Consider the following 13,174-nt stretch of genomic DNA (forward strand, 5'->3'; position numbering starts at 1 on the left):
GTGTGTGCAACTGCAGGCACTTCGTTAAAAGGCAGAAAGCACCGCTGTACAAAGTCAACAAGCTGAGCAGCTCCATGAGCATGACAACACGTGTGCAATGTGACATTTTAGGCAGATACAACACAAAGCACCCACACATATACACGCCATAGAGACACGGCTGCACATCAGTGTTAGATTGAACATGCTTGATGTTTCCACTGAGTGGCTTACAACATTCTTACAAAATTAAGCAAGACTTTCTGCACTGTATGTTAAAGGGAAAGAATTCGGGGTGGGGGTGTCAATGAGGTTACATACAGACTGTTGGGGGCAAATGCGTTTATTTCCTCCTGGGTGGCCATCAGGGATTAACGAGGTGCAGCGTACTTTATGACGTTGGGGTGCGCAGGCACTACACAGCAGCTGAAGTGTTTTTTGGGTCTGCTCATGTCCTGCGCACGGTACCAGCTGCCTGTCTTCGGATCAAAACACTCCACCTTGTTCGTGATCCTAAACCCGTCGCTGCCACCCATCACAAACAGGAGGTTATCCACCACTGCGATGCCAAAATCACTGCGCGGTGTGGACATGGGGGCCACAGCATGCCAGCGGTTTGTTGTAGCGTCATAGGCCTCCATGGTCTGCAGGTGCTCAAGCCTGTTGATACCGCCCACCTGGGAGATTCCATAGGTAAGTGAACACTCAGACACCAAAGGGATGGGCAAACATCAACTTTCCCAAAGTCATGAATTCTTAAGGAATTTTTGTCCTAAGAAATCGGGCTCCTTAGAACCTCCCATTATCTATAAATGACACAAGCTTATATCTCATATGTGTTCAACATACATGTCAAACCATCTGCAATGAAAACATGGATTTGGGCAACAGAAAACTTGTACAATTCGGTGAAAACTGAGAGCCATCAAAAAAGACTCCTTATGCTAATATATTTTTCTTTTTTTATTGTTGTTATTACTTAAAAAGAACACTTGTAGCTAATCAGACACTGAAAAAACAATCTGACCAATTATGTCTAGAACTAGAGAAAATAATTAATAAAAAAAATCTAAACTTTACAACCCCAGCTAGCAGTAGAGACTAGAGATGCACCGATACCGATATTCGGATCGGTATCGGCGCCGATCCAGACCTATTTGACGGATCGGGAATCGGCCATGCGTGACCGATCCACGTCCTATACTTACTTATTTAGTTTTTGGCAATCAATCGCACGACAGCTCTTTCCCATTTTACATGTGTGTTTTTGCGGAATTCAAATCGAACGCTATCACTGCCCCTAAGTCTTTTTTGCTACTCAGTGGGTGTGAGTACAGTGACTTCCGCCTGCTGTGACGTCATGCGCATGCCCTTCGCAGTACGAGAAGCGTAATAAGACGTGACGATCTGGGAGTATTTTAGGCTTTTAACAGAAACCGGAAGCACAGCGTTTTGCAATCTATGTAAAATAAGGTTTTGAGGTGGGAATAGCGTTTAATGGAAAATCCCATTTAACAAAGCGCACGCAACTGCGAGACAAAACAAAGCAATGGATGATTTGGGAGTCGCTAACTTAATTGGACTGTTTTGCGAACTCGTTACTTGTGATACAAGAGGGGCTGCCATCGCAACAAAAGTGTAACTGCGCTGATGCCAATGGGAGAAAAACTGTTAAAATTTTAAGCATTCGCCACTTGTGTATATTTGCTTTGAAGATATTCATATTGAACTGCAAATGCATCAAAAACGCTTAAAACAAATCAGGTGGAACAGTACGTTATGTATGTTTGTAGTAGCCTAATTAAATATTTTTTGTCATACATTTTTTCCATCTGTATTTACTAGCTTAAAAAAAAATAATATGTAAAGTATAACAAAGTAAAAAGAGCTCTTGTATCGGAATCTGTATCGGTATCGGCAGTTGTGTATCGGAATCGGATCGGAACTGAAAAAACGTGGATCGCCCATCTCTAGTAGTGCCCATCTCCCCCAGTAGATTCATTTATAACCCAGAAATGAATGCAGGGTAGCATATACGTTTTTATGTGTATTAAGATAAGCCTTTGAAGCAGCTATTTCTGGAATTGAACTGTTTTGTTTGGTCTAAATGCATCACAATCAAAGACACAGCAGCAAAGACAAAAAAAGACAAAGTCTCACAGGTAAAATGTGAGATTTGACACAGAAAGGAATCACTCACCGCATAGATCTTCCCATGATATGCAGTGACTCCAAGGCTATGACGGGGAGTGCTCATTGGAGCGATCATGGTCCATTCCTCAGTGAGTGGATCATAGCACTCTGCTGAGAAAAGGGTCTCCGTTCCGTTGTGACCCCCACAGACGTATATCTATGAAAACCAGTTTAACTGTGAAGACCGTTATGCTGTATATAATTGGGGTTGGAGGTTACAAATAAAGTTCGCTGTGACTCAAAAATAAAAACATGTGATATGGATAGTGTATGACAGGGTTCCCCAGTTCAGGTCCTGGTGGCCAGAGTCCAACGCAGTTTGCAGATTTCCCTTCTCAAACACACCATAATCAGCTAATTTTCAGGTGTAGTATGGGTGTTTGAAAAGGGAAATCTGCAAACTGTTTTTGATTCTGGCCCCTTAGGAACGGAATAAGGGAAACCTGGCGTGGGAACACCATTTCATCTATTTCACCAGAGGTGGCAATTTCAGGTCCAGAAAGTAAAACTCCAGACCGAGATTTTGTTTCAACCAACCAGTTGAGTACTCTGTGACTGTGACTCTTTATACTCAACTGGTTGGTTGAAAGTAAATCATGGTCTGGATTTTTACTTTCTGGACCTGAAATTGCCCTCTCTCTATTTCACAGGTCTTGGTCTATGACACCACAGCACTACCCAATGTGCCACTAATGCTGACCAATAATGCATTTATCCAAACACTTAAATTTAACTTAATAATTATGGATTAAAATCAGCAATCTGAAGAGAAAGAGAGCTCGTGACTGTGCAAAATACTCAATTTCAAGGGGAAAATGAGGGTAAACACAGTCAGACAGCCTCCCATTAACCTACCTTGCCATTCAGGGTGGTGGCACTGGCCTTGTTCCGCCACTCATTCATGGGCTCGATCAGGGTCCATTCGTTGGTTTTTGGATTATACCGCTCAACTTTGTTGAGGGGCCTGAAACCAATATGGCCACCCATGGCGTAGATAAAGCCATCAAGCACGGCTACGCTAACATTACAGCGGTGCCAGTGCATTGGGGCCATCTCCTGCCATGTCCGTGTCATGGGGTTGAATCTGCGCACGGTATTGGTGAAGTTTTGGCCATCAACCCCCCCAATACAGTACACAAATCCATCGCAGTACACGGTGCCATGTCCGGCTAGGTAGCTCTGCTCCTCTTGCGTAATATCCACCCAGCGGTCGGCCTGTGTGTCGTACGCGTCGATCCAGTTCTTTGTACGGAAATTCCAGCCCCCAACAGCCAGCAAGATGTCAGATGGCAGGCGTGAGCGGATCAGAGGGTTATCAAAGTCAGAGCTTGGACTTTCAACGTCGAGGTCATACATGACCTTCAAGACGTCATTGACAATGGGCCTGCACGCCGCATTGGTCTTCACTAGATCATTGTTTTTGACGATCTTCATGAAATATTCCGGATCCATGCGAGCCATCCGGACCTACACAGGAAACAAGAATGAGGGAATTCCCATGAGTTCCTTAGTGCTTTCTGTGCATCTCTGGAGATGTGACAGCTAACACTTGTTTAATGTAAGACATTTGAGTGTGTTGTTTTCCATTTATTTGTTTGTTAGACTCTACTGCTGGTTTTATGACTTAGAAGCTGAGGTTGTAGACTTATGGGACATGGAAATGGAGGTTCAGTCTCTAGCTACTATAATAAGGACTTCACTGAAAGAGTATTCTATTGTTATGTCCACGTCAGCAAGAATGTTGGATAATTATAGTCACCTTTGGTAACAGGACTGAAATATGGGCCTCTCGGCTGACAGGCTCGTGCTTGATCCATCGGAGGATGGCGTCAAACACCACATCCTCCTGTGTGACATTCAGCTCATCCTTCTCAATGATGTCACACAGCTGTTGCAAGGTGAGCTCCGGGAACTCCACTGAAGTGGTGGCAACCTCCTTGAAGTTCCTCAGGATTGAATGGAAGGCAGACTGGCGCAGCTCATTGAGGCAGTAGATGTCTGCGATTTGAAAAATGCCAATGCAGTTCTGGGGGCAGAGCTGGTCATGCAGAAAATCACAGCAGCGCTGTACCATGCCCAGGATGTTTAGCTGGTCAGCGGCTAACAGGAGGTTCTCCACATTGTCAGCCGTGACAAGCACAGAGTACGTATAGGCGTACTCGATGATCTGCCTCAGTGTTTCTGGGAAAATGCCTGGGAATTGGTATTCCCCATTTTCTGAATCATTCCAGTCACTGGTGAACAGAGCCCTGAAAAACAATCCAGATGTGACTCATTTAACACTAGAAAGACTGACTGGGTCAATTGACCCAAATCAAACAAAATCACTGCTATTTCTCATTGAAGTTCTTGCTACAAAAATCTGAAAAAATCTGACTTTTATTTTTTTATCATTCTTGAACAGAACATGGTAACACAAATGAAGTTGCTGGTGAAATTAGTATTTTACAGCAGTATATACCTAGAAAGACTGACTGGGTCAATTGACGTAATGTCATGCAAATGAATTAGATAACCAAGTCATAATAACAATAACATAATAGTCATAACACCATCACCGACAGGGCAACTTGAGAGAAGAGTCAGCTGTCAAGTCACGGTCGCTTGTAAACGCAACAAAACTGTCACTACCTGTGACACGTGCAAGCGTCCTGTTTGCGGCAAATGCTTGGCCAAAATGTGCATGAGCTGTCAAACGAAAGCTAACTGAAGCTAACTTTTTTCAGATTTTTGTAGCAAGAACTTCAATGAGAAATAGCAGTGATTTTGTTTGATTTGGGTCAATTGACCCAGTCAGTCTTTCTAGTGTTAACAAATATGGGTTTTGCAGACAAAGTTAAATAAGGGCTTTTCTAACTTTTGAACCAGGGACCCCAAAATGAATATTGGCGAGAGCTAAAAACCCCCTGCCACAGATGATCACATAGGTACTTAAAAACTAGGCATCTGGTCAGGAAGGGCTTTAATCGTATTTTTCCAGCAGTGGCTCCCCCTAAATATTTTTCACTTGGACTGGAGGGCAGGTCCACTGGAATATTTTTTTACCCTCTAATTGACATGGTCCCCTATGTATATCATACAGTTATTGTTACTATTATTACTATATGTCAGAATGTAAGGTGGCTCAGAAATATTTCTTATTAGCCCTGACCTACACTAACATAACACAATAATGCATTTAAAAACTTTCTGTTATAACAGAAGCTCATTGCCAGGTAGAAGTCACCGGAAAAAGAGAGAAAAATCGGACACCTTGTTGTTTTGACATCATCAGCATATATGGGTCACAGCTACTTACTCGAAATAGGTGCTGCAGCCACACAGAACTACTCTGTGGGCTTCGAATTTTACGTTGTCCGCGACAAGGACCACGTCACAGAGCTTTCCGGCCAGCCGCAGCTCGTTGAATTTTTGGAAAGACTTCTTTCTCTCCATGTTGTGTCTCATCATTTTCCCAAAAGCCAATGTCTCTTCCATTTCTCTTGCTTATTTCCCTCGAAATGACCAGCAACTGACTTATATACGTATGATGACTATACGTTCTAAATACGCAACGACTCCGTTTTTACGTCAAAATGTTCAGTATTTAGTTTTGTTTACTTTCAAATCTACGTGTGTGTGTGCGTGTGTGTGTTTGTTGTGGTGGGGGGGGGGTATTTTTCGTACGTGGATTACTCGTAAATTTAGCCTGATGTAATTGTTGACGATTTGGCATGATCCTGATTCTGTCGGTTTTTGGAAACTCTTGCTGGATGTGTTGTCATAGCAACACATCCAAATCCTCAAACCTGCTCGGAGCAGGTTTGTTCTGTGTAAACAATGATTAGCTCACACACGTAATCAGTGTCCGTGCATGGAAATCCGTTCAGTCATGGCCTCGCCATTCATGGATGTGCGACCAATTGCAATCGGTGCACTAATAATAAGAAGGGAATTTCAAATTGAGAGGGTTTTCTGCGCGATCGGCAAGATCCTTTATTAATGTTGCCGGATGATATTCTTTTCGAAAGATACTGCTTCGGCTGAGATGGAATATCATATCTTAAACGTTTATTAGCTCCGAATAATAGAAGTCCAACTAGGCGAAGTCGGGCTCTCGCAGCCACACAGACAATGTGCATCGCCTTGAGATATTTTACAGGCGGCATTTTTTTTGGTATACTATAATACTGCAGGCGTTGCGGATAATATATCAAAGAGTACAGTTTGCCGGGCAATTCGCAATTGTTTTTCCCGAACACCTGTGAGTGCAGGCTATTAAAGATGCGTTTTATGCCACTGCAGGTAATGTATACGCAATAAAACTACAGTTCTATAAAGAATTTAAAAACCACACTAATACAGTCAAACCTCCCTTATCCGGACCTCCAATATACGGGCACCTCCCTGTACCGGGCAGCTCTAGGCACGCTCGTGGGCAAATTAATTTTACACAACCAGCAGCTGTTGTTACGAGCACCAGTCTAGGGTTGGGGTGTAACAGTGTGAAAGGTGACGTGGAGTAAGGGAAGGACAGGGTTTGATGGACAAGGGAATACACGTGGACAAAGGAGTATTTTTTATATATATTTTTCTGGTTTTATTGACAAGCCATGGACACAGAAAAAATACACCCGGTGCAAAAGGACTCAGGAGTGACTGTATTTTTAAGCATTCGCCACTTGTGTGTTTTTGCTTTGAAGATATTCATATTGAACTGCAAATGCCTCAAAAACGCTTAAAACAAATGAGGTGGAACAGTAAGTTATGTATGTTCTGTGTGGGTTTTTGTGGGGAATCTGGGGACGACGACTGGACCGGTTAAAAAAAGGAAATTGCTGTTACATTACAATCTATTGAATTCTGGGCTGGGTTTGCTGGTAACGGTGCCTCTTAGCGTCTTGCAAAGACTTGAGAGGTATACCTTACAACATGTTTACTTTTCAAGGCGTGTTTCCAGAACAATCCCATAAGAGGCTGATTAAGCGCGAGGTTACCAGGCCCCGATCGAACACTTGACTGGGTTACATCGATGGTTTGAGGTTATTCCCTCTGTGCAGAAACTGCTTGACTGCGGTATGAGAGAATATGCTGTTCTTTGTAAATATACCACTGCAGAAAAGCTTCACAATCAAACTGGTTAGAGCCTAAAATATAAAATAATCTAACCGTAAATTTGATTTTCGCTCATCAGGTGCAGGATCCCGCCTTCCCAGATTGTAGCATCACACCGTTTTAATTGTTTGTGTTCTATAAAATGCCTGCATGCACCAGTATGTGCGTATGTCATTGATTTAACCATTATAGGGAAAGAATTCGGGGTGGGGGTGTCAATGAGGCTACATACAGACTGTTGGGGGCAAATGGGTTTATTTCCTCCTGGGTGGCCATCAGGGATTAACGAGGTGCAGCGTACTTTATGATGTTGGGGTGCGCAGGCACTACACAGCAGCTGAAGTGTTTTTTGGGTCTGCTCATGTCCTGCGCACGGTACCAGCTGCCTGTCTCCGGATCAAAACACTCCACCTTGTTCGTGATCCTAAACTCGTCGCTGCCACCCATCACAAACAGGAGGTTATCCACCACTGCGATGCCAAAATCACTGCGCGGTGTGGACATGGGGGCCACAGCATGCCAGCGGTTTGTTGTAGGGTCATAGGCCTCCATGGTCTGCAGGTGATCAGGCCTGTTGATACCGCCCACCTGGGAGATTCCATAGGTAAGTGAACACTCAGATACCAAAGGGATGGGCAAACATCAACTTTCCCAAAGTCATGAATTCTTAAGGAATTTTTGTCCTAAGAAATCGGGCTCCTTAGAACCTCCCATTATCTATAAATGACACAAGCTTATATCTCATATGTGTTCAACATACATGTCAACCCATCTGCAATGAAAACATGGATTTGGGCAACAGAAAACTTGTACAATTCGGTGAAAACTGAGAGCCATCAAAAAAGACTCCTTATGCTAATATATTTAGCTTTTTGTTGTTGTTGTTACTTAAAAAGAACACTTGTAGCTAATCAGACACTGAAAAAACAATCAAAAGTGTAACTGCGCTGGTGCCAATGGGAGAAAAACTGTTAAAATGTTAAGCATTCGCCACTTGTGTGTTTTTGCTTTGAAGATATTCATATTGAACTGCAAATGCCTCAATATGCCTCAACGCTTAAAACAAATGAGGTGGAACAGTAAGTTATGTATGTTTGAAGTAGCCTAATTAAATATTTTTTGTCATACATTTTTTCCATCTGTATTTACTAGCTTAAAAAAAATAATATATAAAGTATAACAAAGTAAAAAGAGCTCTTGTATCGGAATCTGTATCGGTATCGGCAGTTGTGTATCGGAATCGGATCGGAACTGAAAAAACGTGGATCGCCCATCTCTAGTAGTGCCCATCTCCCCCAGCAGATTCATTTATAACCGAGAAATGAATGCAGGGTAGCATATACGTTTTTATGTGTATTAAGATAAGCCTTTGAAGCAGCTATTTCTGGAATTGAACTGTTTTGTTTGGTCTAAATGCATCACAATCAAAGACACAGCAGCAAAGACAAAAAAAGACAAAGTCTCACAGGTAAAATGTGAGATTTGACACAGAAAGGAATCACTCACCGCATAGATCTTCCCATGACATGCAGTGACTCCGAGGCTACGTCGGGGGGTACTCATTGGAGCGATCATGGTCCATTGCTCAGTGAGTGGATCATAGCACTCTGCTGTGAAAAGGGTCTCCGTTCCATTCTGACCCCCACAGATGTATATCTATGAAAACCAGTTTAACTGTGAAGACCGTTATGCTGTATATAATTGGGGTTGGAGGTTACAAATAAAGTTCGCTGTGACTCAAAAATAAAAACATGTGATATGGATAGTGTATGACAGGGTTCCTCAGTTCAGGTCCTGGTGGCCAGAGTCCAACGCAGTTTGCAGATTTCCCTTCTCAAACACACCATAATCAGCTAATTTTCAGGTGTAGTATGGGTGTTTGAAAAGGGAAATCTGCAAACTGTTTTTGATTCTGGCCCCTTAGGAACGGAATAAGGGAAACCTGGCGTGGGAACACCATTTCATCTATTTCACCAGAGGTGGTCATTTCAGGTCCAGAAAGTAAAACTCCAAAGATTTTGTTTCAACCAACCAGTTGAGTACTCTGTGACTGTGACTCTTTATACTCAACTGGTTGGTTGAAAGTAAATCATGGTCTGGATTTTTACTTTCTGGACCTGAAATTGCCCTCTCTCTATTTCACAGGTCTTGGACTATGACACCACAGCACTACCCAATGTGCCACTAATGCAGACCAATAATGCATTTATCCAAACACTTAAATTTAACTTAATAATTATGGATTAAAATCAGCAATCTGAAGAGAAAGAGAGCTCGTGACTGTGCAAAATACTCAATTTCAAGGGGAAAATGAGGGTAAACACAGTCAGACGGCCTCCCATCAACCTACCTTGCCATTCAGGGTGGTGGCACTGGCCTTGTTCCGCCACTCATTCATGGGCTCGATCAGGGTCCATTCGTTGGTTTCTGGATTATACCGCTCAACTTTGTTGAGGGGCCTGAAACCAAAATGGCCACCCATGGCATAGATAAAGCCATCAAGCACGGCTACGCTAGCATTACAGCGGTGCCAGTGCATTGGAGCCATCTCCTGCCATGTCCATGTCATGGGGTTGAATCTGCGCACGGCATTGGTGACGTTTTGGCCATCAAACCCCCCAATACAGTACACAAATCCATCGACATACACGGTGCCATGGCCGGCTAGGTAGCTCTGCTCCTCTTGCGTAACATCCACCCAGCGGTCGGCCTGTGTGTCGTACGCGTCGATCCAATTGTTTGTACGCATATTCCAGCCCCCAACAGCCAGCAAGATGTCAGATGGCAGGCGTGGGCGGATCAGAGGGTTTTCAAAGTCAGAGCTTGGACTTTCAACGTCGAGGTCATACATGACCTTCAAGACGTCATTGACAATGGGCCTGCATGCCGCATTGGTCTTCACTAGATCGTTGTTTTTTACGATCTTCATGAAATATTCCGGATCCATGCGAGCCATCCGGACCTACACAGGAAACAAGAATGAGGGAATTCCCATGAGTTCCTTAGTGCTTTCTGTGTATCTCTGGAGATGTGACAGCTAACACTTGTTTAATGTAAGACATTTGAGTGTGTTGTTTTCCATTTATTTGTTTGTTAGACTCTACTGCTGGTTTTATGACTTAGAAGCCCAGGTTGTAGACTTATGGGACATGGAAATGGAGGTTCAGTCTCTAGCTACTATAATAAGGACTTCACTGAAAGAGTATTCTATTGTTATGTCCACGTCAGCAAGAATGTTGGATAATTATAGTCACCTTTGGTAACAGGACTGAAATATGGGCCTCTCTGCTGACAGGCTCGTGCTTGATCCATCGGAGGATGGCGTCAAACACCACATCCTCCTGTGTGACATTCAGCTCATCCTTCTCAATGATGTCACACAGCTCTTGCAAGGTGAGCTCTGGGAACTCCACTGAGGTGGTGGCAACCTCCTTGAAGTTCCTCAGGATTGAATGGAAGGCAGACTGGCGCAGCTCATTGAGGCAGTAGACGTCTGCGATTTGAAAAATGCCAATGCAGTTCTGGGGGCAGAGCTGGTCATGCAGAAAATCGCAGCATCGCTGTACAATGCCCAGGATGTTTAGCTGGTCAGCGGCTAACAGGAGGTCCTCCACATTGTCAGCCGTGACAAGCACAGAGTGCGTGTAGGCGTACTCGATGATCTGCCTCAGTGTTTCTGGGAAAATGCCTGGGAATTGGTATTCCCGATTTCCTGAATCATTCCAGTCACTGGTGAACAGAGCCCTGAAAAACAATCCAGATGTGACTCATTTAACAAATATGGGTTTTGCAGGCAAAGTTAAATAAGGGGTTTTCTAACTTTTGAACCAGGGACCCCAAAATGAATATTGGCGAGAGCTAAAAAACCCCTGCCACAGATGATCACATAGGTACTTAAAAACTAGGCATCTGGTCAGGAAGGCCTTTAATCGTATTTTTCCAGCAGTGGCTCCCCCTAAATATTTTTCACTTGGACTGGAGGGCAGGTCCACTGGAATATTTTTTTTGCCTCTAATTGACATGGTCCCCTATGTATATCATACAGTTATTGTTACTATTATTACTATATGTCAGAATGTAAGGTGGCTCAGAAATATTTCTTATTAGCCCTGACCTACACTAACATAACACAATAATGCATTTAAAAACTTTCTGTTATCACAGAAGCTCATTGCCAGGTAGAAGTCACCGGAAAAAGAGAGAAAAATCTGACACCTTGTTGTTTTGACATCATCAGCATATATGGGTCACAGCTACTTACTGGAAATAGGTGCTGCAGCCACACAGAACTACTCTGTGGGCTTCGAATTTTACGTTGTCCGCGACAAGGACCACGTCACAGAGCTTTCCGGCCAGCCGCAGCTCGTTGAATTTTTGGAAAGACTTCTTTCTCTCCATGTTGTGTCTCATCATTTTCCCAAAAGCCAATGTCTCTTCCATTTCTCTTGCTTATTTCCCTCGAAATGACCAGCAACTGACTTATATACGTATGATGACTATACGTTCTAAATACGCAACGACTCCGTTTTTACGTCAAAATGTTCAGTATTTAGTTTTGTTTACTTTCAAATCTACGTGTGTGTGTGCGTGTGTGTGTTTGTTGTGGTGGGGGGGGGGGGTATTTTTCGTACGTGGATTACTCGTAAATTTAGCCTGATGTAATTGTTGACGATTTGGCATGATCCTGAATCTGTCGGTTTTTGGAAACTCTTCTTTCTGCGCGATCGGCAAGATCCTTTATTAATGTTGCCGGATGATATTCTTTTCGAACGATACTGCTTCGGCCGAGATGGAATATCATATCTTAAACGTTTATTGGCTCCGAATAGTAGAAGTCCAAATAAGCGAAGTCGGGCTCTCGCAGCCACACAGACAATGTGCATTGCCTTGAGATATTTTGCAAGCGGCATTTTTTTTTTATACTGCAGGCGATGCGGATAATATATCAAAGAGTACAGTTTGCGGGGCAATTCGAAATTGTTTTTCCCGAACACCTGTGAGTGCAGGCTATTAAAGATGCGTTTTATGCCACTGCAGGTAATGTATACGCAATAAAACTACAGTTCTATAAAGAATTTAAAAACCACACTGATACAGTCAAACCTCCCTTATCCGGGTACATTCTAAAACGCTTAATGTGAAAAAGCTTAATGTGGTTTAATGTACCAAAATAACGACCAATAATCACCAAATTTCGCACACACACATCCGGGGTAACACTTTATAATACTGTTCCGTAGTTAACAGGTAAATATGCAAGAAGTAAGCAGCAGCAAAGGAGTAGTGCTTCATTAGAATTAGTTCACTATTACCTATTGAGTAATTAACCATAATTCCTTAGTAGTTAATAGTACCAATTTAGGTGTTAATGAAGCATTACTCCTTTGTTGCTGCTTACTTCCTGCATATTTACCTGTTAACTACGGAACAGTATTATAAAGTGTTACCCACATCGGGTCATAAAGACTTTCACCTGACAAAGAATCTAAACCTAAATGCTAAGAATATGGACTTTATACTACGTTAAGCGTTTTCCCCTCCATTGACTCCCATTATAAAGAAAAAGCTTAATGTAATTTAAACTACCAACACAAATCTGGTCATAAACACTTTCACCTGACAAAATATCAAAACCGAAATACAAGGAATATGGACTTTATTTTAAGTTAACCGTTTTCCCCTCCATTGACGCGATCATTATAAAGAAAAGGCTTAATGTAACTTAAACTACCAAGACAGCCACCAAAAATCACTATATTTCGCACAAACAAATCTGGTCATAAACACTTTCAACTGACAAAATATAAAAACCGAAATACAAGGAATATGGACTCTATTTTACGTTAAGCGTTTCCCCCTCCATTAGCGCCCATTATAAGGAAAAGGCATAATGTAATTTAAACTACCA

General features: G+C 42.7%; 2 protein-coding genes across 2 annotated transcripts; both read right to left on the minus strand.

Annotated features, from left to right (window-relative positions):
* Positions 1-306: 306 nt before the first annotated feature.
* LOC140579680 (kelch-like protein 10) lies at positions 307-5,810 on the minus strand. Its single transcript, XM_072702356.1, has 5 exons — positions 5,471-5,810; positions 3,932-4,421; positions 3,028-3,639; positions 2,180-2,329; positions 307-656 (listed from the first exon to the last, which is right to left on the minus strand). Exons 1-5 carry the CDS (start codon positions 5,647-5,649, stop codon positions 351-353), a joined length of 1,737 nt encoding a protein of 578 aa, XP_072558457.1. The 5' UTR covers positions 5,650-5,810; the 3' UTR covers positions 307-350.
* A 1,694-nt stretch (positions 5,811-7,504) lies between these two features.
* Positions 7,505-12,589, minus strand: LOC140579722 (kelch-like protein 10). The gene is made up of 5 exons (XM_072702400.1): positions 11,528-12,589; positions 10,521-11,010; positions 9,617-10,228; positions 8,773-8,922; positions 7,505-7,854 (listed from the first exon to the last, which is right to left on the minus strand). The coding sequence occupies exons 1-5, from the start codon at positions 11,704-11,706 to the stop codon at positions 7,549-7,551; spliced, it is 1,737 nt and encodes a 578-aa protein (XP_072558501.1). The 5' UTR covers positions 11,707-12,589; the 3' UTR covers positions 7,505-7,548.
* Between the last annotated feature and the right edge of the window lie 585 nt (positions 12,590-13,174).

Source organism: Paramormyrops kingsleyae, chromosome 18 (genome assembly GCF_048594095.1).
Source record: "Paramormyrops kingsleyae isolate MSU_618 chromosome 18, PKINGS_0.4, whole genome shotgun sequence".
Classification (NCBI taxonomy): domain Eukaryota; kingdom Metazoa; phylum Chordata; class Actinopteri; order Osteoglossiformes; family Mormyridae; genus Paramormyrops; species Paramormyrops kingsleyae.

Coding starts and splice junctions, on each gene's coding strand:
- LOC140579722 (XM_072702400.1), bottom strand. CDS start 11,706: ATGGAAGAGACATTGGCTTTTGGGAAAATGATGAGACACAACATGGAG. Junction 8,923..9,616: donor CCACCACCCTGAATGGCAAG/GTAGGTTGATGG, acceptor TGGTTTTCATAG/ATATACATCTGTGGGGGTCA. Junction 7,855..8,772: donor GTCATGGGAAGATCTATGCG/GTGAGTGATTCC, acceptor GGAATCTCCCAG/GTGGGCGGTATCAACAGGCC.
- LOC140579680 (XM_072702356.1), bottom strand. CDS start 5,649: ATGGAAGAGACATTGGCTTTTGGGAAAATGATGAGACACAACATGGAG. Junction 4,422..5,470: donor GGCTGCAGCACCTATTTCGA/GTAAGTAGCTGT, acceptor ATTGTTTTTCAG/GGCTCTGTTCACCAGTGACT. Junction 657..2,179: donor ATCATGGGAAGATCTATGCG/GTGAGTGATTCC, acceptor GGAATCTCCCAG/GTGGGCGGTATCAACAGGCT.